The sequence below is a fragment of the Folsomia candida genome, unplaced genomic scaffold (genome assembly GCF_002217175.1).
Source record: "Folsomia candida strain VU population unplaced genomic scaffold, ASM221717v1 Fcan01_Sc015, whole genome shotgun sequence".
NCBI lineage: Eukaryota > Metazoa > Arthropoda > Collembola > Entomobryomorpha > Isotomidae > Folsomia > Folsomia candida.
The window spans coordinates 1865210-1891725 of NW_019091207.1; the positions used below are offsets into that span (position 1 = coordinate 1865210).

At 40.5% G+C, this 26516-nt stretch overlaps 1 protein-coding gene across 1 annotated transcript in view; it reads right to left on the reverse strand.

Moving 5' to 3' along the window:
- LOC110856284 (proteoglycan Cow) overlaps positions 1 to 25855 on the reverse strand; it is a 61579-nt gene extending 35724 nt beyond the window's left edge. The window contains exons 1-3 of the mRNA XM_022104764.2: positions 25263 to 25855; positions 10325 to 10382; positions 792 to 894 (exon numbers count right to left, since the gene is read on the reverse strand). Coding sequence (XP_021960456.1) covers positions 792 to 894; positions 10325 to 10382; positions 25263 to 25388 — 287 coding nt within the window. The 5' untranslated portion in view covers positions 25389 to 25855. The remainder of the gene's footprint in view (positions 1 to 791; positions 895 to 10324; positions 10383 to 25262) is intronic.
- Between the last annotated feature and the right edge of the window lie 661 nt (positions 25856 to 26516).

The window sequence follows — 26516 nt, forward strand, 5'->3', positions numbered from 1 at the left end:
GGACATATACAAATTTTCTGAAAAATCTAAGAAATTTATGAAAATCAAAATCTAGCTGACTTCGAATAGCACTAGTTATAAATTTAATCAATTGTCTTGTTGATACTGGATTGGAAAGGCAATATTATTCAAATTCCAAGTCCCCACGGAAAAATTTCCTTGGGGACATTTCCCTATGCCACGCTTCCGCGGCCACTGTGTATCAATCAATCCACCTAAGCTTATTCATTCGCAAAAAAATGTGATTAATTCACTCGAAAGAATTGATTGAATTTTTTTCAGACCGAGTTACACATTTCTTAATAACTTTTCGTCCTCCCGTTATTAAAAGTCAGTAACTATTTTCTACCTTAAGTAATTGTAAATATGTAGATTAATAAAGCAGAGAGGAACTGTTAAACATTTTTCCTATGTCCCCGCACTTCCACGGCCACTTCGTGTACATATATGCGCATATCTACCTAAACTCATTTATTCGCAAAAAAAAATGTGATTAATTCTCTCAAAATATTTGATTGATTTTTTCCCAGCACAGTTACACATTTCTTAACTTACTAACTTTTCTAACTCCCATTATTATATAAAAAAAGTCATTAAATATCTTCCCCTTTGCGTATGTAGATTAACGAACCAGAGGGGAATTGTTAATTGAAAAATTGTGTAAGATAGCTTCCAGCTATGTAAGTAAAGTCAAGATTAATTTTAATAATACAAAAAGGCCAGCAGCCAAAAAACGTACACAACTTTTCATTAATTTAATTAAAAAGAGTGACAAACTGTAGAGTTTTTACCCATTTTTGTGGAGCTCCTTCTTGCTGACGCAGACAGCCGTGAATTCATCCTCGAGCAGACAAAGTTCCTTCTTTTTGCATTTCAGAGCTTGACATAAATCGCCTGAAATGGAGAAAAGTTTGTCCTTTATTAGTGATAAACTCTTCATGAATGGCAGCTTCATTAATGTGGAGGATGAAGCAAATAAGTACTAACATGAGTTGACATTTGACAAATTTTAATTGGGGTGGGGTGGTGACGGCCAAAAACTAATTATTAATTAGATGACAGGAGGTTTCTCCAACAAAACATGGTAAATTTCATGGGTATGCGTACATACATATCTAAATATGAAACTAATTGGGTCTGTATAGTTGGATGGCTGCTTTCTACTTTCTCTCTAATAATCACGGTTTTCGGGTATGTTTAGAGGACAAGATACTTGTAAAGATGGTGGCAGGATTATATAAAAGGAGAGGGTTCTAATCAGTGGGTTTCGTTTCTTGCGGGTTTATTATACATTTCTTGCACTAGAAAGCGAGCAATGCAAGAAATGCGAGGTGCCAGAAACTGGGAGAAAGTGCGACAAATATGCGCCATCTAGCCACGCGCCGTATGAAGTACAGCGACGGAGCGTAGTTTCTAACATCTTACAGGCAGTTACAGGTCAAAATACCTGCAAGAAACTACTTTCCTGCCGTTATTTCTTGCAGGTTTCATAGATTTCTTGCACTCCAATCCAAGAAAAACGCAAGAAATGCGAGGTGCAAGAAACTGAGAGAAAGTGCACGAAATATGCGCCATCTAGCCACGCGCCGTATGAAGTACAGCGATGCGACGTAGTTTCTAGCGCCTAGCATTTCTTGCAGGTCAAAATAACCACTTTCTTCCCATTACATCTTCCCAGCGATTATTTACTTTCACCCGAACCCACCTTTCTGCTTCCAATCCAGCCTAAATAATTTATCCGCTAAAATTCTCTGATTATTTATTCAAATCTTACATTACATTATTTCTCCAGCCAGCCAGCCTGCAGCCCTGCCAAATTTGTCGTGTCCTTTAAAGCATGCATTTTCTCTTGGCCCCCTCGAGATTCCTCCGCCTTGCAACAACTTTTATCCAGACGAGTTTACAATTTTCAACTTCATTATAGCCTCCGACGTTTGCACGCTTCGAAGAAACTCAACTAAATGGAAGTCGTCGCATTTGGGGATCATGAACTCAAGCGTGAAGATGAACTTTTTAGTCATGTGAGGAGGGATCCACTACATTCAGCAGAATTCCAAGTAGTTGGGCAGGTTTGGCAATGGCGTATACATTATGAGAGAGATGGAGAGTGTCGTAATGTACTTGATGGGACGATGCGAGTGAGTGAGGCACAAAAAGGAGAAGAAAGTCGAGGAAACAGCAGCATCACGTACGTAAGCAGAGCAACAGAGCAGCAGTAGCAACAACAAAACTTTGTCCAACTTTCCATCTCAAGTTTCATCATGCTCAACTAAAGGGAAGAAACTTACGATGGGAGCGCAAACCATGTTCAACCCGGATTATTTTTTGACCATGTTCAGCCCAAATTATGTTTTGACCATGTTCAACCCAGATTATTTTTTACCACATTAGTTTGAAAGAGCAACTCTTTAGAAACAACATTTAAGTACGGAATTTGCGCAGATGCGCAAAAATTAGACCGTCATGTGCCCCTTAAGATCGCGAAAACGATTCGGTTGCTGCCTGTCCATAAATTATGTAACGCGAGGGGGGGGGTCTTCTCCAATGATATCGTGCCTATGTGAAACATGTTAAAAGGGGGTCTAGAAAATCGCGATTTTTGAGTTACTGACGGCCCCCAGGAATTTTCGCGAACTTGCGACGACCATAATGCTCTAAATTTTCTCCATTTGGACAAATTCTACATGAAATTTTTGTTCCTAACAAGTTTGTCTATCAACCTGAGCTGGTCAAAAAATAATCAGGGTTGAACCTGGCCTGCGCCCCCATTATTGCATACATACATGCATACATATTCCGTCTCGGACGGTGGAGTCCCCTGCCTGGCTGCCTGCCGGGTTTTTGACGATGTAAACTAAACCAACAAGACTTCATTTTTATTTTTCTAAATACATTGTTGACTTTCACTTTTAATCGGGAATGTCGCAACTTCTTGCGTCCTCGTTACGATGTCAAATCCAAGTAGAATTGCGTAAAAAGCGTACGGATTAAACGAGAAGATCTAATTGAAGGATGGACTTTTTTTCCAGGGTTTCTAGAATGTCACCTCCTTTTCCATGTTGAAAGTTTACTCTAATCCATAACAGTGCAAAGTAGGGAGTTGTATTGCGACAAATGTGCCATTAGTCGATTCTCCCCTCTTCTTTTCTTCTCTTTCTCTCTCCCCTCGTACAAAAATATCTTACGCCATTAACTCCTAACTACATCTTCAACAAGAAGTTGCGGCAACAATAGTAAACCTCCGAAATATTCGAACAATCGAGGTCTCCCAACGTATGCGATCCGATTTTTGGCAAATAAGTGTCAATCTGGTCACAAATTTAATAAATACGAAATTTGTAGGAGACACGATCTCCCAATGGGCACGTTTGGCAGAGGTACTTGCATCCGAAGAGGAGAAAGCGCACGGTAAATTTGGAAAGTGTTACATTTGTCGACTTTATGACGCATTTTCTCCTTTTTGGATGCAAATATATCCCAATTCTTTCAATTCAATCGATCACAAATTCAATTAATATAGAATTCAAATTTGCAAAAGGCACGTTTGGCAGACCTATTTGCATCCAAATAGGAAAAAAATGCTTCATAAAGTCGACAAATTTTACACTTTCCAGCTTTACTGCGCGCTTTCTCCTCTTCAGATGCAAATATCTCTGCCAAACGTGCCCATTGGGAGATCGTGCCTTTCGCAAATTTCATACTAATTAAATTTGCGATCACTTGATACTAATTTGCCCAAAATCGGATCGCTTTAGCTGGGAGACCTCCATTCCAAATTATGAATGCTACCACTAAAAGTCAAGCGGCTTAAGCTCAATCCAGCTCACAACACTGCATCTGCATGACATTACGTCATGGAAGAAGTGCTTCAAAAGCAGGCAGTGAATGTTGTTGAGGCACTTTCACTTGTCACATTTCAAGTTTCAATAGCCCTCCATCCGATCCGAGCTTTCATCCAGTTTGGAACTCATGCAAGTTAAAATTCTATTCGAATGATCAAGTATAAACCTGAATCAATATTCCCAACGAGGCAGCCAAACCCGCACCACATTCCCCGCTCGGCCGCAAAAATGGTAAAGATATTCAGATCAGGATGTAAAAAAAACCGCATGTGTGAACCGAACCTCTCCACAGAATTATTTCACCCGAAAAATGTGCATAGAAATTTCTCTTCTCGACTGGTTAAGATAATTTGTCGGGTGCTGACGGCCCCAATAAAGTCGGGGACAAAGTCTGTGAGAATGGAGAGGTTGACAGATTCTCACCCTCCTGAACTGAAATAAACTGAACATCACCATATCGCAGTTTTATCTCAACGTCAGCTTTCTCCGCAGTGACAGGAAGGAAAACGTGGCCTTGATTTATTTCGGACTTTATCAAAAAACGCTGACCGCAAGTGTAAAGAAATTTAGAAGAACCCTTGGAAAATATAAGTTATGAGATTCTAAAAATATACACTGAAAGAAATACTAAATATGTAAATGATTGTACAATCAGCAAGGATTGGACAAAATATATGGGCAAAATACAGTATTTTGGGTTACGTTCTTGAATTTCCAGGGGTGTTACACCCACAAAAAGACGAAAATCTGCATCGAGAATACAACAGTCTTACGGAAATACAAGGCTTATGAAGAAATCAACTTTTTACCTCCGTCAAAATTCATTGTTTTCACGATTTTATAAAAATAAAATATTTTGACACCGATAAAAAGTTAGTTTCTTTACAAAACCCCTATTTTCGACTGACAGTTGTCTTCTCCATGCAGATTCTCGTCTTTTTTTGCGTGTAACATCCCTGGAAATCCTTCCCCTTGGGAACAACAGGGCTCAAAATACTCTATTTTGACAAAGTATTTCGCCCATCTCTGAATTTGCCAATCAGATAACTAACTATACAGATAAGTGAAGTCAAGAAAAAAGTGCTCCGCACTCCGACAAAATTTGTTTGAAAGTCTTCCAAATAAAGTAACTCCTTGTTCTTGCATGCAATTTGAAACTTTGTAAAATAAAGCTGCTTACATACCTACTTACGTACTTACTGTTGCCGTCGAGAGACCTGTCCTCCTTCGGAAACAATACGTGGTGCATACAAAAACACACTTTATTGTCGTCAATTCAACAACTCATCTTTTTTGGTGAGTGTCAGTGGACGCATAACACAAAGAGATGAACGAAACGAATGTAGGAAAGTTTTTTTTTGTCCGTGAGTCGTAAAACCAGCCTTTTGCATAGCACGTCATCATCTTTATGCGAATTGGACAATCCAGTCAACTGTGGATAAACAGTGGCCGCGGAAGCGCGTATGGGGACAGAGGGACAATGTCCCCACGGTTGTTCGATGTCCACATCTTTTCCGCCCAAACCCTTCCCTCCCCTATCCTACAACGTTAATGTCCCCAGATGTCCCCAAGGCTTCCCGCGGCCACTGTACAGTGAACGGGGCTGCCCTCATGTTTGTCAAGTCATCCGAGATCAACTTTCTCATCTCTCTTCCCGTTTGGTAAGAATCACAATAAAAATAAAACAAATGTGAACATTTAGAGGTTCACGACTTTCTCCATACTCGCTAAATTCACTTTCACCACTCATGTACGTCATGATATTAGCGTATCGTTTAAATTTCGAGTTTGGTCGTTGAACTCCGGTCTTTTTCCGCATTAACGTACGACTCGACGACGTATTTTAGTATATTTCAAAATATTAAAAAATGCATGTGTGGGTATCAAATTTAGTTATCAGTTTTCAAAACCCGGGAAATGGTGCCTTATTGGCTCCCCATTTTGCCAAAAGGTTTAAAAAATATATTAACTTAGGACTCATCGCCAAAATCAACACATTTTTTATCATTTCTCGACTCTGGAAATTTATTTTAAAATTCTGGCAGTACAAATTTGTAGGCAGTGAGTTGAATAATGGAATGGCGTTGAGTTTTTTAAGCCAGTTTCTACGAGTTCCAATTTTTCTGAAGGCTTCTTAACCTTGAGATCTCCTCCTTCAAAAAGTGTCAAAATCTGGAATGTACATTTTTTTAATTGGCAACTCCCTGCTCGACAAATTCTTTTAAATAAATTCCCAGAGCGAAGAAATAATTGCAAATTTGCTAATTTTGACGATAAGTCATCTCGTCCTACGTTATTTAACTGGAATACGTATCTTGCCAGTGGCCGCGGAAGCCGTGGGGACATTAACATTGCAGGACAGTGGAGGGAAGGGTTTATATATAACATAAGCAAAGGATGGGGACATCGAACAACCGTGTGGACATTGTCCCTCTGCTCCCCCCCCCCTTCCGCGGCCACTGTGTTTCAGTTTTAACACGTAGATATACAAGTATATGTAGGATCAGTAAAGGAGAAAGTTACGTATTTATCTAACGCTCTCCAAGGTTTTCTCCATTGTTGGAGATAAATCAAGCAAAAAATTAATGAAAGGAATAGAACGTCATTGCTGCCATCGTCGAAAGAATAGAAATTCTCCTCCTGCTTTCAATTCAACTTCACAGTTGTCTCATCCCGAATTGTTAAGATGGAAGCGGAGCACAATGTCTTCCAGGGAAGAGAAAGCATCCCATTGTGCAACTTCTTCATTGTTATTGTGGAGATAGAGGGCTGTCAACTGTCGTAAAAATGAGGGACGAAACACAATTAATGGAGACTCATCAAGATAAGAATTCTTCGCCCAGAGGAAATTATTTAACAAACTTTCTATTCAAATATCTAACTTGAAATTGGATTTATTCAGTACGTCCTGTGTCCATCAAGTTTGTATGATTTTTTGATTGCTAAAATCGAGTTTAATAATTTAACCACGAAGAAAATTGCATTTATCTTTGTCCACTATTTTCGGGTGAAAGTAACCATTTGGAAGAAATAACTGAAAGAAAGTGGTTTCTTGGAGCGGTTTTGACGCGAAAATTCGATGTACTTCATACGGCGCGTGGCTAGATGGCGCACATTTCTTGCACTTTCTCCCAGTTTCTTTCACCTCGCAGTTCTAGCCTTTCTTGTATTACAGTGCAAGAAATGTAACAAATTGGACCTCGTTTTTCCCTGAATTTTGATCGTTTTTTACCAGTGCTTCGGGTGAAAGTAACCACTTGCAAGAAATAAGGGCAAGAAAGTGGTTTCTTGCAGCTAAATATTTTGACCTGCAAGAAATGCAAGACGCAAGAAACTACTCTTCCCGCCGCTATACTTCATCCTGTGCGTGGCTAGATGGCGCATATTTCTCCCAGTTTCTTGCACCTCGCATTTCTCCCGTTGTTCCTTTCCATCGCAAGAAATGCCGCAAACCCCGAAACACTGCTTTATTTTCTTTCCCACTTCCAACTAAATCTCTCTCCTTTCACCACCACCTGATTTATGATGAATGTGTTAAGCCGGAATAAATGAAGGGAGCTTAGATGCTTTTCCCCACCCATTGCTATTATGCATGAATAATTCCACCAGTTTGATGAAGCCACTAACAAAATATTCTAAATAAGCTTGTTGTCATTCTCCCCAAATTTATTGATTGGTCGCAGCTTACAGCTTACTTTCTTTTCTAATAAGCAACTAAAAACTTTATCGCTTTTCTGAACATCTCGAAGAATAAGTTGGAAATATTATCCGTTACGAAAATCTACCCGGAAAGTAATGCGATATTGGACGGATTTTAACACGCCCATGTCATTACGCCGTCTTAGGAGCCTACTTACTTTCCCCTCAAGCCATCATTTACTACGCAATTTATCTGTATAAACGCATCAGAATAGATATTTTTGATGAGTCTCATCCCCCCTTTATGCATTGGCGGCGGAAGCAGGGGGACAATGTCCTCCCAGAAATTCAACAAAATCGTGTCTTGTCACCTCCCCCAATCCCACAATGCTAATGTCCCCACATGCCCCCGCCCCCAACTTCCGCGGCCACTGCCCTGATGTACAAAATATCATAGTTTTACTCATCCCCCCTTTATACATTGGCGGCGGAAACAGGGGGACATTGTCCTCCCAGAAATTCGGCAAAATCCTATTAACAAATCCCTCCTCCCCCAATGCTAATGTCCCCACATGTCCCCTCCCCCAAACTTCCGCCGGCACTGCCCCTATGTACAAAATATTGTCGTTTGACTCGCTGCCAGCCATCCAAAAAAGGAGCATCATTCCAAAATCACGTTGCCTTTTGGGCATGTATGTTTTTGCCCATTAAACTTTTAAACTTTCTCCCAAAATGTGTCCGTCTTTTCGCCATTAACATCCAGCCAGATTACCCATCAAGATTCGTTACTCTTAAGTAAAGTGAACACTCCACAACAGCAGCCATACGTACAGTGGCCGCGGAAGCCGGGGGGGGGGACATGTGGGGACATTAACATTGTAGGACAGGGGAGCGATGGGTTTATATAAGATGGGCAGATGATGGGGACATCGAATTACCGTGGGGACATTGCCTCCACGCTTCCGCGGCCACTGTAGCCAAACTGGAAATGAAATGGGTTTGCGTCGTCCTCGTCGTCATCCCGTGATGTCAAAAAGAAGGCCTGACAAGATCTCCGCTGAGACACTGAGCTGATGTTTTATTTTCAAATTTCAGATTTTAGGTGACATTTACTCCGCAAAAAATAATATGCTCTTCCCACCGGTGACTTTTTTTCCTGTCAGAAACTCACTCGACTCACATTGTTACCAAATTTAGGTTCAGTCAAGTAGAAAAGTTTCCTCGGTCAGTAATCCTCTCACAAATGAAAATGTGAAAATAATACTGAAACTCAAATTCTGGATTCGGATGAAAGTTTAAACCGGGCTAAATCCTACTTCCTTCCTGCCAGTGGTTCGTTCTTTGCGGGTTTGTTTTTGCTGCGTTTCTTGCACTGCAAAACAAGCCATGCAAGAAATGTGAGGTGCAAGAAACTGGGAGAAAGTGGCAGAAATATGCGCCAGCCAATCGTTTTTTTGCATTTCTTGCATGCCAAAATAGTTGCATGAAACCACTTGCTAGAATTTCTTGCACGTGATTACTTTCACCCAGTGTTTCGCTCCTTATGGGCTTGCCACATTTCTTACAGAAGGAAACGCACGAAATGCGAGGTGCAAGAAACTGGGAGAAAGTGCAAGAAATAAGCGCTATCTAGCCACGCGCCGTATGCAGGAATAGCGGCCTGGCGTAGTTTCATGCGACTTGCATTTCTTGCAGGTTAAACTATCTGCAAAAAAACACTTCCTTGCGGGTTTGCTGCATTTCTTGCAATGCAAAGTAAAAAAAATGCAAGGTGCAAGAAAGTGCAAGGAATATGCGCCATCTGGCCACGCGTCGTATGAAGTATAGTTTCTCGCGCCTTGCATTTCTTACAGGTCAAAACACCTGCAAGGAACCACTTTCTTCCCGTTATTTCTCGCAAGTCGTTACATAATTCCACTCCTTCCTGGTTTTCAACCTTAAATAATACGAATCAAATGTCAAAGACCAGGCCCGGAATGAGGGCGACTGACCATTCAACATATACACAACACAACACTTGATGAAGCCATATATTAAGCAACATCGCCTCATGTTTTCTTAATAAAGGAGGCGAAAGTTATACAATTGAAACTACTTATTCAACACTCTCCCCAACGCTCCTCATTCATACTTTACGGTGCGAATGGAAGCCAGCAAAACCACGGAAGTTGAGTTGGATGGAAGGAACTTTGATGGAATGGAAATGCAAAAGTTGGTGGTTTGGGTTAGAGGCCGCGGAAGCCGTGGGGGCACGTGGGGCCACTAACAATGTAGGATAGGGAAATGAGAGGTTTATCAACAATCCTGGGAACATTCCCCTCTGCCCCCCTCACCCTTCCGCGGCCACTGGTTTGCTTTCCTCCTGTTGAACTATAGAACTTGTACAATTGTTAATAAATAGTTAAATATTCAGGAACGAATTTGCCCACTTTTGATGATGAAGGAGGCGGAAGGAGGAAAGGTGGCGAGAGGTAGAGAGAAAGCTTCCTCGAATCTTTGTTTGCCACAATTTGAGGTGAAAGCCACAGGAAGTGAAAGTTGTCAGAGGCCGTACTTTCACCAGGCGCATAAAAGCGTAATCAACATAATAGCATTCATGTTTATCGACGCCTATCTCCGTATCCATCTACATAAGTACATATTTAGGCGCATATCTTAGATATGTACTTATCTACGAAGAAAAGTTGAATGAACCAATATTACTGAACGCTGTACAATTTCAGACAAAAAGAAAAAAGGTGAAAGAATTTTTGGGTGATGAAAATGTCAAAATTTATTGCCAACTTTTATGGGGCGATCAATAATTTGTATAATGAATAGGGAACAATGCCTTCTTTTCTTACTTCCTGGGTCTAAAATCCACGTTTTCTTTCCTTCCTTTCGGTTCGTCTTTGTCTCCTCCTGAAATAATGGAATTCAAAAAATTAGCTACATTATAATATACCCGTATCAAGTAACAATGGAAATCTCTCAGCGTATGCTGTTCGATTTTGAGGAAATTAGTGTCAATCGAGGACAAATTTAATTAGTATGAAATTTGCGAAAGACGCGATCTCCCAATGGGCACGTTTGGCAGGGATATTTGCATCCGAAGAGGAGAAAACGCGCAATAAATTTGGAAAGTGTAGAATTTGTCAACTTTAGGGCGTGTTTTGGATGCAAACATCTCTGCCAAACGTGCCCATTGAGAGATCGTGTCTTTTGCAAATTGCATACTAATTAAACTTGTTCTCGATCTTCACTTATTTGCTCAAAATCTGAGAGCATCCTCTGAGCGACCTCCCTTGTAAATACGCAAGTAGTTTAATTTTTCAGTATAAACATTGCATAAACATCTCTTTGCGAGAGTAAATCTGTAATTTGATACTGGGCCAACTGGCCACGTCATGAACATTATTCTCCGTCTAGTAGCACATCCACAGTTTCATCTTGATCCACCAGGCTCAATTTACTTTTTCCCCTTGGTTAAAGTTAGTGAGACAAGAAGTGCAAATAGGGTCATGTCAGGGTCTTAGATCACGTGAAATGAGAAAAGTCTCGGCGTCTCCTCTTTCGCCCTCCGCAAGTCGAGGTCGGTCGAGGAGGAGAAGCAGACTGTGCAGTGGCCCCGCGGAAGCCGTGGGGACATTTGGGGACATTATTATTGTAGGATGGGGGTGAGAGGGGTTTATACAAGCTGGGCAGATGATGCGGACATCGAACAACTGTGGGAACATTGTCCCTCTGTCCCCACCCAGCCTTCCGCGGCCACTGCCGACTGGTGTGCGATAAGTTGCCTAGACAAGAACGATCGCAGGCTAAATGAGGTTTTAAATTGATTTATTTTATAAGCCCCCCAGCCACAATGTCAGAAGAACTAAACCAAAGTAAATTTGCCCGGCAGCAGCAGCAGTCCGCACAAAATTGAGAGAGAGAGAGCCTCGCTGCTAAATGGTGAAAGTTCAAAAGTGTGAAATAATGAAATAATAAGAAACTACTACGTATCCAAAACTTGACTAACAAGCTGTTTCCATACACAGTGTTCATACGTTTCAGTATGTACATAGTTTGAAGCAGGAAATAAGTTGTGTAATGTGAATGCGCAGCACATGAAGTGATGATGACCATTTGAGAGTATGTAACTACGTAACTCACAATGGAGGTGTCTCAGCGGATGCTCTCCGATTTTGGACAAACTAGCGTCAATCGCTCAGAAATTTAATTACTGTGAAATTTACAACAAGAACAATATCAATATTTTCAGGTTTGGCAGAGATATTTGCATCCGAAGAGGATTAAACGCACAGTAAATTTAGAAAGTGCAAACTTTGTCAACTTTAAGACGCATTTTCTCCTCTTCGGATGCAAATATCTCGGCCAAACGTGCCCATTGGGAGATCATGTCTTTGCAAATTTCATATTAATCAAATTTGCCATCGATTGAGACTAGTTTGCCCAAAATCTGGAAGCATACGCTGGGAGACCTCCATTTTCAGACGCAAGTTTATTTAGTTCTTGAGCCCATTAAGACAAATCTGGTTGTGTTCACGTCAAAAATAATCAAAAACAAATCTTAACGCATATTTTCTGCCCTTTCCCGAGTGTCTTGTTACTTATCAATTTTGGCCACCAGGCATGAGAGAAAACATGACATCGAAAACCTTGCTTTCACTCAAGCCTTTTACCTTCCATATCGAGTTCAGAATCAACACACTCGTCACAACATGACACGAACTTCGTTAGCAAATAAAGCGTGTTTAGTCTCCCATCCATAATGCAATTTGTTGAATTTACTGCTCCCAGCTGAATTCTTGTTGGGAAATTCAGTCAGAGACAACAGGAGAGATATTTCTATACGAAAGGAATAACATGGAAAAGAGGGTCCGTCCATATCAAGGCCAACATCTCCCAACCAACCCTCCCGAAAAGAAGATTCACAAATCTGAACTATGATCTGACATCGGCTGTCCCAAAATATGCGCATAATATAAAACCACTTGAGTTCTTCGGTTCAGATTATTTCTCCCCGCCCCCCCTCCCCTCCGCCCAGGGTTTCGGGGGACAATAAGTAACCGATTGCAAGAAATAGTGGGAAGAAAGTGGTTTCTTGCAGGGAAATATTTTGATCTGCAATAAATGCGAGGCGCAAGAAACTACGCACAGCCGCTAGACTTTCATACGGCGCATGGCTAGATCGCGCATATATTTCTAGCACTTTCTCCCAGTTTCTTGCACTTTCTCCCAGTTTCTTGCACTTTCTCCCAGTTTCTTGCACCTCGCATTTCCTGCATATCTTGCTTTCCAGCTCCAGAAATGTAGCAAACCCACCCGAAACGGAACCCTGCCTCGTCCTCATATCTACTACTTGAGAATTCTAGCCTGTCCATTTTATTATGCAGAGTATAAGATCCCCAGAGACTCATCCTCTCCTCCTTTCTCTTATTGTTGGGGTGAACTTTATTATTTTATCCTCAGAGCAATAAGTACAGAACGGAAAACGCCACCCACCAAGATTCCAATATTATTAGGGAAAAGTTCCCCAACCATTTCATTTCATCCATATTTTAGCCAACCAAAACTGCAAATAAATATTTACACAATAAGAGAACGAGATGTTCGTGACTTTCTGCGAAAATGATTCCAGAGAAATGTCAACAGAGCAGAGGTTCCATAACTCAATTTACACTGTGGTGTTGATTTATGCTAAGTAAATTCGATTGTTTGTTCTTTATGAGAGTGAGACTAACTTAATTATTGGTGATGAGAAGCCAGCAAAAGGGTTGTTCTCATGACATATGTGCGAATACTAACAATTAATGGAGGTCTCTCAACGTATGCTCACAAATTTGGGAGCAGACTAGCGTCAATTGATCACAAATATAATTAGCATAAAATTTGCAAACTGCATTATCTCCGCGCAGGTTTGGCGGAGATATTTGCATAAAAATCACGAAAAATGATCAGCAAATTTGGAAAATGAAAAATTTGTAAGTCTTGGGGTGTATTTTCTCCTCTTTTTATGCAAATATCTTCTCTAAACTTGAGAATTGACAGACAGTACCATTTGCAAATTTCATACCAATTATATTTGTGATCGATTGACGCTAGTTTGGTCCAAATCTGTGAGCATACGTTGGGAGACCTCCATTGTAAGTTACGTAGCCCATTTTGCCAAGGATTTTCAAACTCTCTCAACACAAATGTATTTCACAAATTAAATGGGATCGTGTAAGATCAACACCTGGACGAATAAATATTATTTTGCTGCTCATCCTCAGGTTTTATGTACATTTTGACAACAACAAGAATATACCATGCAGAGCGAAGGCCTACTTAAGACCGCACCTGCAAAAGTATCCTTTTCATACAAAATGCATATACAAATTTGCACGCTACATGTCATTCAATGGGCAAATGTACTCGGATAATAAACCCTTAAAAATCTGGTAGAGTCATATACTGGTATTGATTTGGTAATAACTTCCTATCCGATTGGTAGCAGTTTGTTTCTCAGTAATAAATTTCTCATTTGTTACTAAACAGTAATGCCCGTTATTACCGGTAGAGTCATATTATGCAATAAATATGTACTCCAGTAAGCTCTGATTTATACCAAACCGTATAAAATAGAATATCAAATGATTTAACACCTCTTTTCTAAGAGTGTAATAATATTCTATCCAAGAACTCTGTGCATGTTGCATGATCTCCAAAATTATTCGGCAAAATTGCACCCTACAATTTATATTGTATAACAAAAGTTACATGCATAGTGCACACGATGAAGATGAAAAGACACCTGAATCACCTTGAAGATGCTCGCGCCCCGTCCATCCAATCATGCTTGACGAACGTATAGAATCTAATTAATAGACTCGCACTGATGTCAGCAGTATAACAGTAACAAGAAGTAGGTAACTAACTGAGGAGAAAAAAGGTACAAAAAATTGTGAATAAAGTAGCCACACAAAAAACATGAAGCGAGTTGCATTCTAACAATGGGAACGCAAACCATGTTCAACCCAGATTATTTTTTGATCACCTCAATTTAAAAGACCAACTCTTTAGGAACAAAATTTCGTTCGAAACTTGGACAGATGTGCAAAATTCAGCAAGTTCTGAGCGCTGTAAGTTCGCGAAAAAGCTCGGTTACCGCCGGAAGACACAGGTTTCGCTTGAAAACCGAGCTTTTTCGCGAACTTGCGGCGCCCATAAGTCGCTGAATTTTGCGCATCTGCACAAGTTCCACTCGAAATATTATTTCTAAAGGGTTTGTCTTTCAAACTGAGATGGTCTCAAAATAATCTGGGTTGAACCTGGTTTGCGTCCCTAAGTGAAAATTTCATGCTTAAAACCCGTTAGTAACAAAGTATCCTCTTGAAAAGTTTGACAAACTAAATTGAATTTTCATTAATTGAATTTTATGCATGTCCATCCAATCAGCGTTGGTTGGATAATAAAATTAGAATTGCGAGAGACACCTGCAGACAGACCTTATCTGTCCCTATGTAAGAAAAGGTGTGCATGCAGTTACACCTTAATAGCCTTCACGATCAACTATCTACACGTACATATTTCGTCATATAAATACTTGATTAATTAATTTTAGTTAGTCACTTATTTACTATGCTGATCTACTTAATTGAACGCAACATTTTTGCCAGATATGGTAAAAACCGTGAATATAAAAAAAATTCGTGGGTGTCTAAATTAGGTCGAATAAAATTGAGATAAATATGAATGAAATTCAGACTCCTAAAGTTTTAGGAGACAGCTTCATGGCAGGTGTGCTTTCAAAATATTGTATATTAAGAGGCGAAGGGAGGGAATGTAATAAATGTCACTGACATAAGACTGCCATTATAATTTCTGTGATCTTATGCTCAGCCATAAACGGAAGAAGGAGAAGAAGAAGAAGTGCAATAATCTCATCCTTAAAAAAATACATATTTACATTGTGAAAAAAGATATTCTCCTAACAAGGGAGATTTCCCAGCGTATGCTCTCCGATTTTGAGCAAATTAGTCTCATCTCAATCGATCACAAATTTAACCAGTATGAAATTTGCAAAAGACGCGATCTCCCAATGGGCACATTTGGCAGAGATATTCGCATCCGAAGAGGAGCAAACCCGCAGTAAATTTGGAAAGTGTAAAATTTGTCAACTTTAAGGCCCATTTTCTCCTCTTTTGATGCAAATATCTCTGCCAAACGTGCCCATTGGAAGATCGTATCTTTCGCAAATTTCACACTAATTAAATTTGTAATCGATTGACACTAGTTTACCAAAAATCGGAGAGCATACGCTGGGCAACCTCCATTATCCATCTTCTCAGGAAGTTGAGCAAAGTCAAGTCAAGATTTTTTTTCCACCACACCTTAAAAATCCACCAGTGCATCTAATCCCTATCTATGTACATACTTACATCTTCACAGCTTGTACACACTCCTTGACATGAAGCGCACTCCTTATAAGTCAAAGCTTGCATGAAGAAGACAAAAACTAAAAGCAAGATTAATAAGATCCTTTTCTGACACTTCGCAACACTTCCTGCACGTCAGGCAGGATGCATAAATAAATTTTCAATTCTTTCTAAACTATTTATGTACATACACATAACTCCAGAAAGCTTTTAGAAAAGTGTTTGTATGTACACACTGAGGCATAACGGTCAGTCAGGGTGCGTTTGTTTATGCATGTTGCTTTCATGGCACATCATCCGCCTAAAAAGATCTGAAAGTCTCAAAAGACTGGCTGAAACCCCGATTTATCAAATCTGCGATTCCAGTGTATCAAAATTTATAAGTATGAAATTTTTATTCAGTATATATATACATACATACATCTATATTATAAGAGGGAATGTCTGTTGGCAACGGAAGTGAAAGTAAAATTTTCCGTCCCAAAATTCTGTTCGTTAAGGAAGTGAAAGTGAGGAAAGTAAAGTTTCGAATGGCGCAAAAATTCAAAATGAATCAAATTCAAAACATGTTTCAAAAGTTGGAGGAGGGGTGTCATATGTTTTAAAAGGGTGATTATCTAATGGTGGTTATCTGACGGTAATCGTCTTTGTGTGATTGACTAAGGGTGGGGGTACGTGAGGGGTTATCTTTGATGTGCGCGATTATCTTAATTTGGGGAAGTTATCTGTGGGTGGAGTTACCAGAAGGTGGTTATCTTGATGGATGGTTATCTTGGTGGGTGGTTATCTTGGTGGGTGGTTATCTTGATGGATGGTTATCTTGGTGGGTGGTTATCTTGATGGACGGTTATCTTGATGGAAGGTTATCTTGGTGGGTGGTTATCTTGATCGATGGTTATCGTGGTAGGTAGATATCTATGGGTGGTTATTCTGGTTATCTTGGTTGGTTAAAGGTGTTATCCGAAAATTGGTTATCAAGCTCTTGCATATGCTCTTGCACTACGTAGTTTCAAGTTGAAGTGCAAGATGAAGTGCAAGATGAGGTGCAATTGCATTTCACCTCATCTTGCACTTCGTAGTTTCAAGTCCAAGTGCAAGTCGAAGTGCAAGACGAAGTGCAGGATGAAGTGCAATTGCATTTCACCTCATCTTGCACTTCGACTCTTGCACTTCGTAGTTTCAAATCGAAGTGCAAGTTGAAGTGCAAGACGAAGTGCAAGATGAAGTGCAATTGCATTTCACCTCATCTTGCACTTCGTAGTTTCAAGTCCAAGTGCAAGTCGAAGTGCAAGTCGAAGTGCAAGACGAAGTGCAGGATGAAGTGCAATTGCATTTCACCTCATCTTGCACTTCGACTCTTGCACTTCGTAGTTTCAAATCGAAGTGCAAGTTGAAGTGCAAGACGAAGTGCAAGATGAAGTGCAATTGCATTTCACCTCATCTTGCACTTCGTAGTTTCAAGTCCAAGTGCAAGTCGAAGTGCAAGTCGAAGTGCAAGACGAAGTGCAGGATGAAGTGCAATTGCATTTCACCTCATCTTGCACTTCGTAGTTTCAAGTGAAGTGCAAGATGAGGTGAAATGCAATTGCACTTCATTGTGCACTTCGACTCTTGCACTTCGTAGTTGCAAATCGAAGTGCAAGTCGAAGTGCAAGACGAAGTGCAAGATGAAGTGCAGTTGCATTTCACCTCATCTTGCACTTCGTAGTTTCAAGTTGAAGTGCAAGATGAAGTGCAAGATGAGGTGCAGGATGAAGTGCAAGATGAGGTGCAGGATGAAGTGCAATTGCATTTCACCTCATCTTGCACCTCGACTCTTGCACTTCGTAGTTTCAAGATGAAGTGCAAAATGAGGTGCAATTGAATTTCAAGTCATCTTGCATATGCTCTTGCAATTCAAGTTAAGCAGACGAAGATAAGATGTATTGCAAGAATCGACTTCAATGCAATAGCAAATGGGCTTGCCAGTCGTCTTGCATTTCAAGTTAAAGATGCCACGACAAGACGTATTGCAAAAAACGACTTGAAATGCAGTAATAAGTCGTCTAGGTATACGACCGGCATTTGAACATGACGACAGGTTGGTGGCGTATGTACTGAGTTGCTGCAATTATTGGGCTGCTACGCTTACTGGACTGCAGCGTTTTATGGGCTAATGGGTTTACTGGTGCGTTGACTGGGCTGACTGGTTTACTTGGCTGATGGGTTGGCTGGTGCGTTTACTGGGCTGATGGGTTGGCTGGTGCGTTTACTAGGCTGAGGGTTTACTGGACTGGTGCGTTTACTAGGCTGAGGGTTTACTGGACTGGTGCGTTTACTAGGCTGAGGGTTTACTGGACTGGTGCGTTTCCTGGGGTGATGGGTTTACTTGGCTGAAGGGTTTGCTGGGCTGGTGGGTTTACTAGGATGGTACAGTTATGTAATGGGAGAGTATAAAAGTTCCTTTGGACATGCGCCAATTTTAGCACTTCCCGATTACCACCACCAATCACTATCATGATTCTTTCTAGCTAATTACGCAATTTATCTTAATTTAATTTACTCCCGTTGCGGACAGGCATTCAAAGTATGAAATTTATCGCCCGGCGAAGACGGGCTTATTAGCTAGTTCGTATATAATGCGCAAATGGCGGATATGTATTTACCAAAAAAGGGTCAAAATATTTACGAAATAAGCATTCTTTCGCAAAATATGTATAATGCTCAGGATTTTTTTGTGATTCGCTTTCTTTAAGCAAAAAAAATCGTGTAAAAATTCGCTGAAATATTTACAAAATACATGTATTTTATAAAAAAATATCTATAAGATTTACGTATTTTTCAATTATATTGGAATTATTTATCTGAAAACTTAGAAATATGTAACAATACGTAAAAAATATTTTGAAATTTTTATCCTAGATAAGATTTAAGGAACACACCGACAAAGTTTAATTGTCTGTCGTCATCAAATGAAAAAGTTAAAAATAAATACATATCCGTCCTCTGGTAATAATGCGGCATTAATAGTATTTCTATATTTGACATTTATTTACCAGTGTAAAATTTACACTGTAAATACAAATAAAATACCCCTGTTTTTATACCCTTTTCCCTTCGTGTTTTGGTATAACAAACAGATTCAAATCAGGCACTGTTTCCTCTTGAGAAAAAAAATTGCATCAACCTCACAGAAAAACATACAATAGAAGAAAATCAAAACCAAAAGTCATGCAAATTGCAGTCAGAGCAGAGAAATCCCGTCAGTTTTGGTCCCCGAAAATGATGACGTAAACCAAATATCACTACAATAGTATTACTAAATGTCACCCAAATTACATAAATATGTATTCATACCAAAGAACATTTCACAAAGTTGACTGTCTTATTGAAAATTCGACCAAACCAAAAGTTCCCTCAAAATTTGAGACTTTTCAAAAAACCTCGTCTCTTTTATGTACAACAACAATTCCCTTGAGACGTATTACAAAATTCTCTTGCTCTTTTGAGACCATTTTCCCACAAGAAATGGCAATCATCTTCCTCGTGATGTGATGGAGAAAGCGGAGAGATTTGTATGTGTGCATTGTGCAAGGAGAAAATAGGCTGCAATTCAGCCAGACTTGTGCTCATTAGTGCTCCGTTCGCCTCCTTTCTAGGTCCTACCTATTTCACGACCATTGGCCGCGGAAGGTGGGGGGGCAGAGGGACAATGTCCCCATGCAGGGGTATTCGATGTCCGCATCATCTCCCCATCTTATATAAATTCCTCCCTCCCCTATCCTACAACGTTAATGTCCCCTTGGCTTCTGCGGTCACTGTATGCACATGCTTCATAGTAATGATAATACCAAAAGAACAGTGGCTGCGGAAGGGTGCGGACAGAGGGGAATGTCCCCATGCAGGGTTGTTCGATGTCCGCATCATCTCCCCATCTTATATAAATCCCTCCCTCCCCCCATCCTACAATGTTAATGTCCCCTCGTGTCCCTACAGCTTCCGCGGCCACTATCTGTTCGCAACCATCACGAAAACCAAACAACCCGAGTAAAGGAGTGAAGGACGGGCAACAAATCAGCGCAACCCGGCCGGAGTGGAGAAGAATGCTCAAAGCAATTCCATGATTTCATCTAATCTTTGCAATATATAGCGTGGAACGAATAGCCGTTATCCTCATTCTGATGATCGTTTTCATCATCATCATCATTCATCGACATCCGTCCGTATCATTTCTTCCTCGCTCCCTCATTCCCATCACCACTCCTCCATTGTTGTCTTGAGGGAAAGTAGATGTAGTCGCCCCATAACGTAGGCAGAGGTGGGCAAAATATTCAGGATTTTTAGCTCAGTTCTTCTCCTAGGGTGAGGGGCTGGAACACCCCCAAAAGTGACGAGAATCTATGTAGAGAAGACAATAATCAAATGAAAATACTAGTTTTCTGAAGAAATTGGCTTTTTATCAATGTCAGAATACTTTATTTCTTAAAAACATAGTGAAAACTGTATTTTGACAGCGGTAAAAAGGTAATTTCTTCAGAAAACTTGTATTTTCGTATGATTGTTGTCTTCTCCAGGCAGATTTTCGTCTTTTCATGGGTGTAACAGCCTTAGGAAATTCAAATCCTGGGAAGAACCGAGCTCAAAATACTCCATTTTTACAAAGTATATTGCCCTCCTCTGCTTTTTGGTAGGATTTAATTAGCTATTTTCGTATGAGTTCTGTCTTATTCACACAGATTTTCATCATTTTGTCCTGAAAATCCAAAACTAGCTAAAAATACTTCATTTTTCCCAAATATTTTGCCCACCTCTGCCTGCCCAGTCTCATCCTGCCTTCCCCGGACAATATTGGACACAAAGGCTCCATCCATTTCAGCACATTTCTAGCGAACTATGAATATAACTGCACTTTCACATGACCATCACCATCCCACTAACGAACTAACTAACGACTCTCCTCTCTCCTATGCAGTGAGGAACAAAGCGATAAAAGCCATCATCAAACTAAAGGCTATACCGAAATCCGGACGGACGGACGGATAGATCAATCCAACCACAGAAGAATCCAGCCAGCCAACGCGCGCAGATCATTCCACCGAATTTTTTCTCCAGGCAAATGTTGACCTTGATCTCGGTGATATATTACCTGTGACAGGCACATTGGGAACATTCCCCATTTTCAGGAATGCAGTGTCATCTATAGAACCACTACATATAATTTTCTACTTATATCAACCCTTTCATTCCCAAGGCCAATGAGAACAAATTGAGGTTTTCGAAAGTATACGGAGCTTTATGCGGGTTTGCTCGGCTCGCGAAATTGCATCGAGTACAAACAAATCCACTTTCGCATAATATTGGACTTCTACTTCGGTGGTTTCCCAGAAAATAATGAAATGTATAGTTATTCATCGGCTTTTTGAGAACCAAATCTATCCAGACTTGCGTTTAAACTTGTGCACTAAAGTATCAGAAAGGTACCTATCATTCATTGGGGAAGGCCAGTGGCCGCGGAAGCGTGGGGACGGAGGGACAGTATCCCCATCATGTTATATAAACCCCTCCCTCCACGATGTCCCCACACCCTCCGCGGCCACTGTTGGGCAAGGCAAGCTTTATCATATCTCCTCCTCCTCTTATGACAAGTTTACGATTGTTGGCTTCAAAACCAGTTTTATACTCGATTGTGTGATCGTCAAGTTCTAGTGTGGCATGCAATTTACAAAAATTACACAGTCTGTCAAGTTCCAGTCCAGTCCATGCATGTGCATACAAAGCACAGTGACCGCGGAAGAGGGGGGACAATGTCCCCCAAGGTTAATCGATCCCATCCCATCTTATACATATAAACCCACTCCTCCCTTATCCTACAAAATTAATGTCCCCACAACTTCCGCGGCCACTGTAAGACCAGCAAACCCTCTGCACTTCAATTAAAATGACCAGCTCACTAATCTACTGGCATCGAAGGAAAAGGCTACAATATAAAACTTTCTGGGCATATTAATGGTTTTGCCAACTTGGTGGGATAATGACATGCCTTTGCATTCTACTTTACTTCACGTTGGCCCATGGACAGATTGAAATAGGAATGAACCATTATTGGTCCGACGTAATAAACGCTGCTTGCAATTCCAACTGCCAACCAGGACCCCATACGGGATGATATATTTATGACATTAATAACACAAATTACGCAAATACAAATCCCTGTGTTTACTAAAAATCGGATGCATACCCGATTTTTCATGGAAAAAATTCTGGACGTCGGAAAAATCAAACCTGAACCGCATGACATTGCTTTGGTACATGTGTTTCGGGTGGGAGTAAGCACGTGTAAGAAATAATGGCAAAAAATGGTTTCTGGTAGGGATTTTGACCTGCAAAAAAAGCAAGGCGCAAGGAACTATGTCTCGTCGCTGTAGTTCATACAGCGCGTGGCTTGATGGCGCATATTTCTTGCACTTTCTCCCAGTTGTCAGTGTTTTATACTTTGGATTTCTTGCATTTTTTTGCATCTCACATTTCCTGCAATTTTTCTTACTTCGAATTTCTTGCAGGTTTTTGTACGCCGCATTTCTTGCAGTTTTTTGCATCTCGCATTTCTTGCAGTTTTTGCACCTCGCATTTCTCGAATTTTTTTGCACTACGCATTTCTCCCAGTTTTTTGCACCTCGCATTTCTTGCATTTTTTTGCATCTCGCCTTTTAGCATTTGCTGCCGTTTTTGCACTTCGCATTTCTCCCAGTTTTTTGCACCTCGCATTTCTTTCTTCACAGTGCAAGAATTGTAGCAAACCCGCAAGAAAAAAAACCTGTACATGTGCGGATAAGATGACCCGATATTTCTGCAGGGAATTAATGCAAGGGTTTTGTTTCGTGCCCACGTAATAATTCCGCTTTTAGACATTCTGCAAACTCTTTGCAATTAATATTTTAATCTGGATACTCCACCATTCGGTCAGTGAAATGAATAAGCAATCACGCCCTAAAAATGGAGCTTCTTCTTGCTGTGAAGTGAGTAAATTAATAATCAAATTTCAAATTACTTTGAAATTCTGGCCCAACCAACCAACATTGTTTGTTGTACTTGTGTTTTGATTGCAGAGTCAGCAAACCACACAAATTGGGAGCACATTTTATGTCTGGCTGGCCATATAACAAATGAACTTCACTCTGCCACTTGGAAATATGTATTTGTCTTCATGAATTATTCATCATAAACTCCGACCGAATGCACCTCGGTCGGTGGGTGGGAGAACAACCTGCCCGAGATACGTGGTGCAACAAGATAGCTCACAGCAGCACAGCCAGCTCCTCAGCACAATAACTGATGACCAACATTTACATGACTTTGCATACCAGTAACGACTTTGATTTAACAGGAGCCACCAGCCAACTCTGCCCGCGCTTACATTTTCATGAGAGGATTGGTTAGAGAACGGAAAGTCTAAACTGAAATTCGTACCTCACTCATACGGAATTCAATCAACTGAATTGCATCATCATCATGGGCAGAAACGGAAGAAATAAAATATATCACGAGCATGGGCGGGGGATGTTGGGGGGACATGTGGGGACATTGACAATGTGGGATTGGAGGAGGACGGACTATTAATATGGGGAAGAAGATAAAATTATGCTGAATTTCTGGGGGGGCAATATCCTTCTGCTTCCGCTGCTAATGACCACTTGCAAGAAAGTGGTTTCGTGCAGCTACATATTTTGACCTGCAAGAAATGCAAGGCGCTAGAAATCCGCCGCTATTCCTTCCTTCATACGCGCGTGGCTGAGGAGTCTGAGCAAATGAAGCAGTAGATGACGCATATTTCTTGCACTTTCTCCCAGTTTCTTGCACCTCACATTTCTTGCATGGCTTGTTCTGCAGGGCAAGAAACGTGGGTGGCAAACCCGCAAGAAATGAAACACTGACCACGAGATCTCATATTACACATTTCTAACCTGCGTTTTAATATTACTTGATCTTCAAACCTAACCATAAATAGATTAGAGTGTGCTAATTCCGTGCAGAAAAGGGACACGAAACCCTTCACCTTGTTTATTTATCTAGACAGACACCACACATTCAAAATTGTTCACCTGCTGCTTGACACTGACTGTGGAGGTAAATGCACGACAGACTAAATACATACATACATTCATCTCTGAGCTAACTATAATTATGAGACGACTCCATTCTTGACTCCCTCTCAAGATGATGGTGAAGAGTGATTGTTATGTAGCTCATCATTTCAAAAATGCACGTCAAGGATGGTATTGTCACTGCAATTTTAGATTGCGTCTCATCATTATTCCTAGTCTGCCCAAGTCAAGAGAAGAATCGTATCGTGCATTTCGTCACCATTGGCCGCGGAAGTGTGCAGACAGCGAGACAAAGTCTCCACGGTTGTTCGATGTCCGCATCATCTGCCCATGTCATATAAACCCCTCTCCTAAAATGTTAATGTCCCCACAGCTTCCGCGGCCACTGCTCAGTTCATGGTCATTATCAAATCAACCTTTTTATTTAGTAACAATCTACTAACAAATCACAGAAATTATTATTTCACAGTCTCGAATTCAGAATTAATCATAAGCTCACCGTATCAAAATTTAAAATCTCTTTCATTCTTGAAAGGAATAAGAATAATGCACTTCCTGGAATTGGAGACAAAAAAAACTTTTCGGACGGACGAATAGAATTTCTTTCTATGTAAATATACACAAGCCAGATGCCTGATTAGACCAGACCGATTAAACCACACGGTTGGAATCAAAATCAATATTCTTACTCATACTGTACATACAGCAAAATGAGTATGAAGTGCCAAATGGCAATCATTCTGACAATAATAATCTCAATAATTTCTGCCTCATAAGCTTTTATTGTGGGTGAATAAAATAAGCGAGTAGTAGTGGCATTCATTTCATTCGCAAATATTTTTTTACGCCAGGTGCCAGGAGCAATAAGTAAATTCTTAATTTAATATTAGCAAGAAACCAAGTACAGAAGACGTTCAAGTATTTTTTGCTCAATGGACAGAAGCAATTTCGAGGAAATTGCGCTTAGGTACATACATAGTTAGCTGTCGTACAATCAGTGGCCACGGAAAGCGGGGGGACAATGCCCCCACGGGTATTCGATGTGCATCTTATATAAACCCATCCCTCCCCCACATCCTACAATGTTAATGTCCCCACAGCTTCCGCGGCCACTGGTCGTACAATGGAATGCAATCATAAATGTCACGTTGAAATTGACATAATAATAGAGAAATTCATTGGAAGACATGAATGATTCTGCGATATTTGGTAACAATTTGTCCCACAATTACTAAACTACAATTAGTACCTACCTAATTAGTTAATGCGCAAAAAAATTTGCAAATACCACTTCTTACCTCATCCGCAAATTCAAAGTCGCCATCGAACTTATGCTGCTTTTTCTTTGCCTCCACCACAGCCGTGTTAATGAGGAGGAACGTTACCACGAATAGAATAAAAATCACTCCACTTTTCCACTCCATTATTTCGTATGCGGATCAAAAATTCGTCGCAAAATCCTACTTTTCTCTTCTCTACCTACTTGTCAATATAACTTTTTATTAGGAAGATAACCAAACGTGTATCTACTCTGCATCCCACTCAAGAAGGAGTCATAAAGTCAATTTTTTTAGTTGGACGCTTTCCTCCCTCGCTACTGCATCTTCTTCTTAGTCTTTTAAGTGGTTGAATAATTTATAAAGTCCTGCTTTTTTATATCTTTGATCAGACCAAATTCCACTCTATTTTCTTCCACGGTAAGTAAAATCAATATTGCGTGAGTGGATGGATGATTTCACTGTGAGGTGTCTTCTCCTCACGCACCAGTCGAATTGCTTGCAAAAAAGCACACCGTGTAAATACCGTGTAAGTAGAAAGAAAGCAAGTAGATAAGTCAAATCCGGAGCGAGAGATCCTTCCAAGAAGACGGACAGAGTTGGACTGATGAGAATTATTTTGCCAACAAACGCTCACTCGCTCACTCGCTACCACACCACGATCACTTTTTCCCAACTTCTCAAGAGTTCCTTGCGACCATGAGTCGTACCGTACATACAAGTTCGTGTTAAAGCAGAAGGTAAGACGTGGTCTATGTCCCCTTGTTAAAGCGAACTTCCACAGTATTCCTCTGCCAACAAAAGTTTCACGGGTTCGTTCCTTCGTTCAGCAACATAACGCAAAAGGCGAAGAAAGAATGGTATTGTGATGATATGGTCGTCCTCGTCGTAAGAAGAGAGGAGAAAACGCTGTGTTGTTGCGGGTAGTAACTTTACCCGTGAGAAGAGAAAGAGGGTACCATACCGTATAGACTTTCCCCCAATAAATATGTGTGTTGGTTTGGTGGTGAAAGCTGCTTTCACTCTCTCTTCTCTCCTCTTCTTCTTCTGGAAGGAAGTTGTTGTTTAACAAAACAGAGAAACGTGGTTGGATGCTTCGCTCTTCATCTTCTTCTTCTGCAGGGGAAGAAGTGAAGTGAAGTGGGGAGGCTAAACAATAGGAAGCAATGACAAAGCTGGGATTCTTCTCTGGATGGATGGATGGGTGGCTGGGTGATCAAATAGTTTCGAGTAGTGGAACTCTGCCAGATAGTGGACTGGAGGGAGGAAATGAAG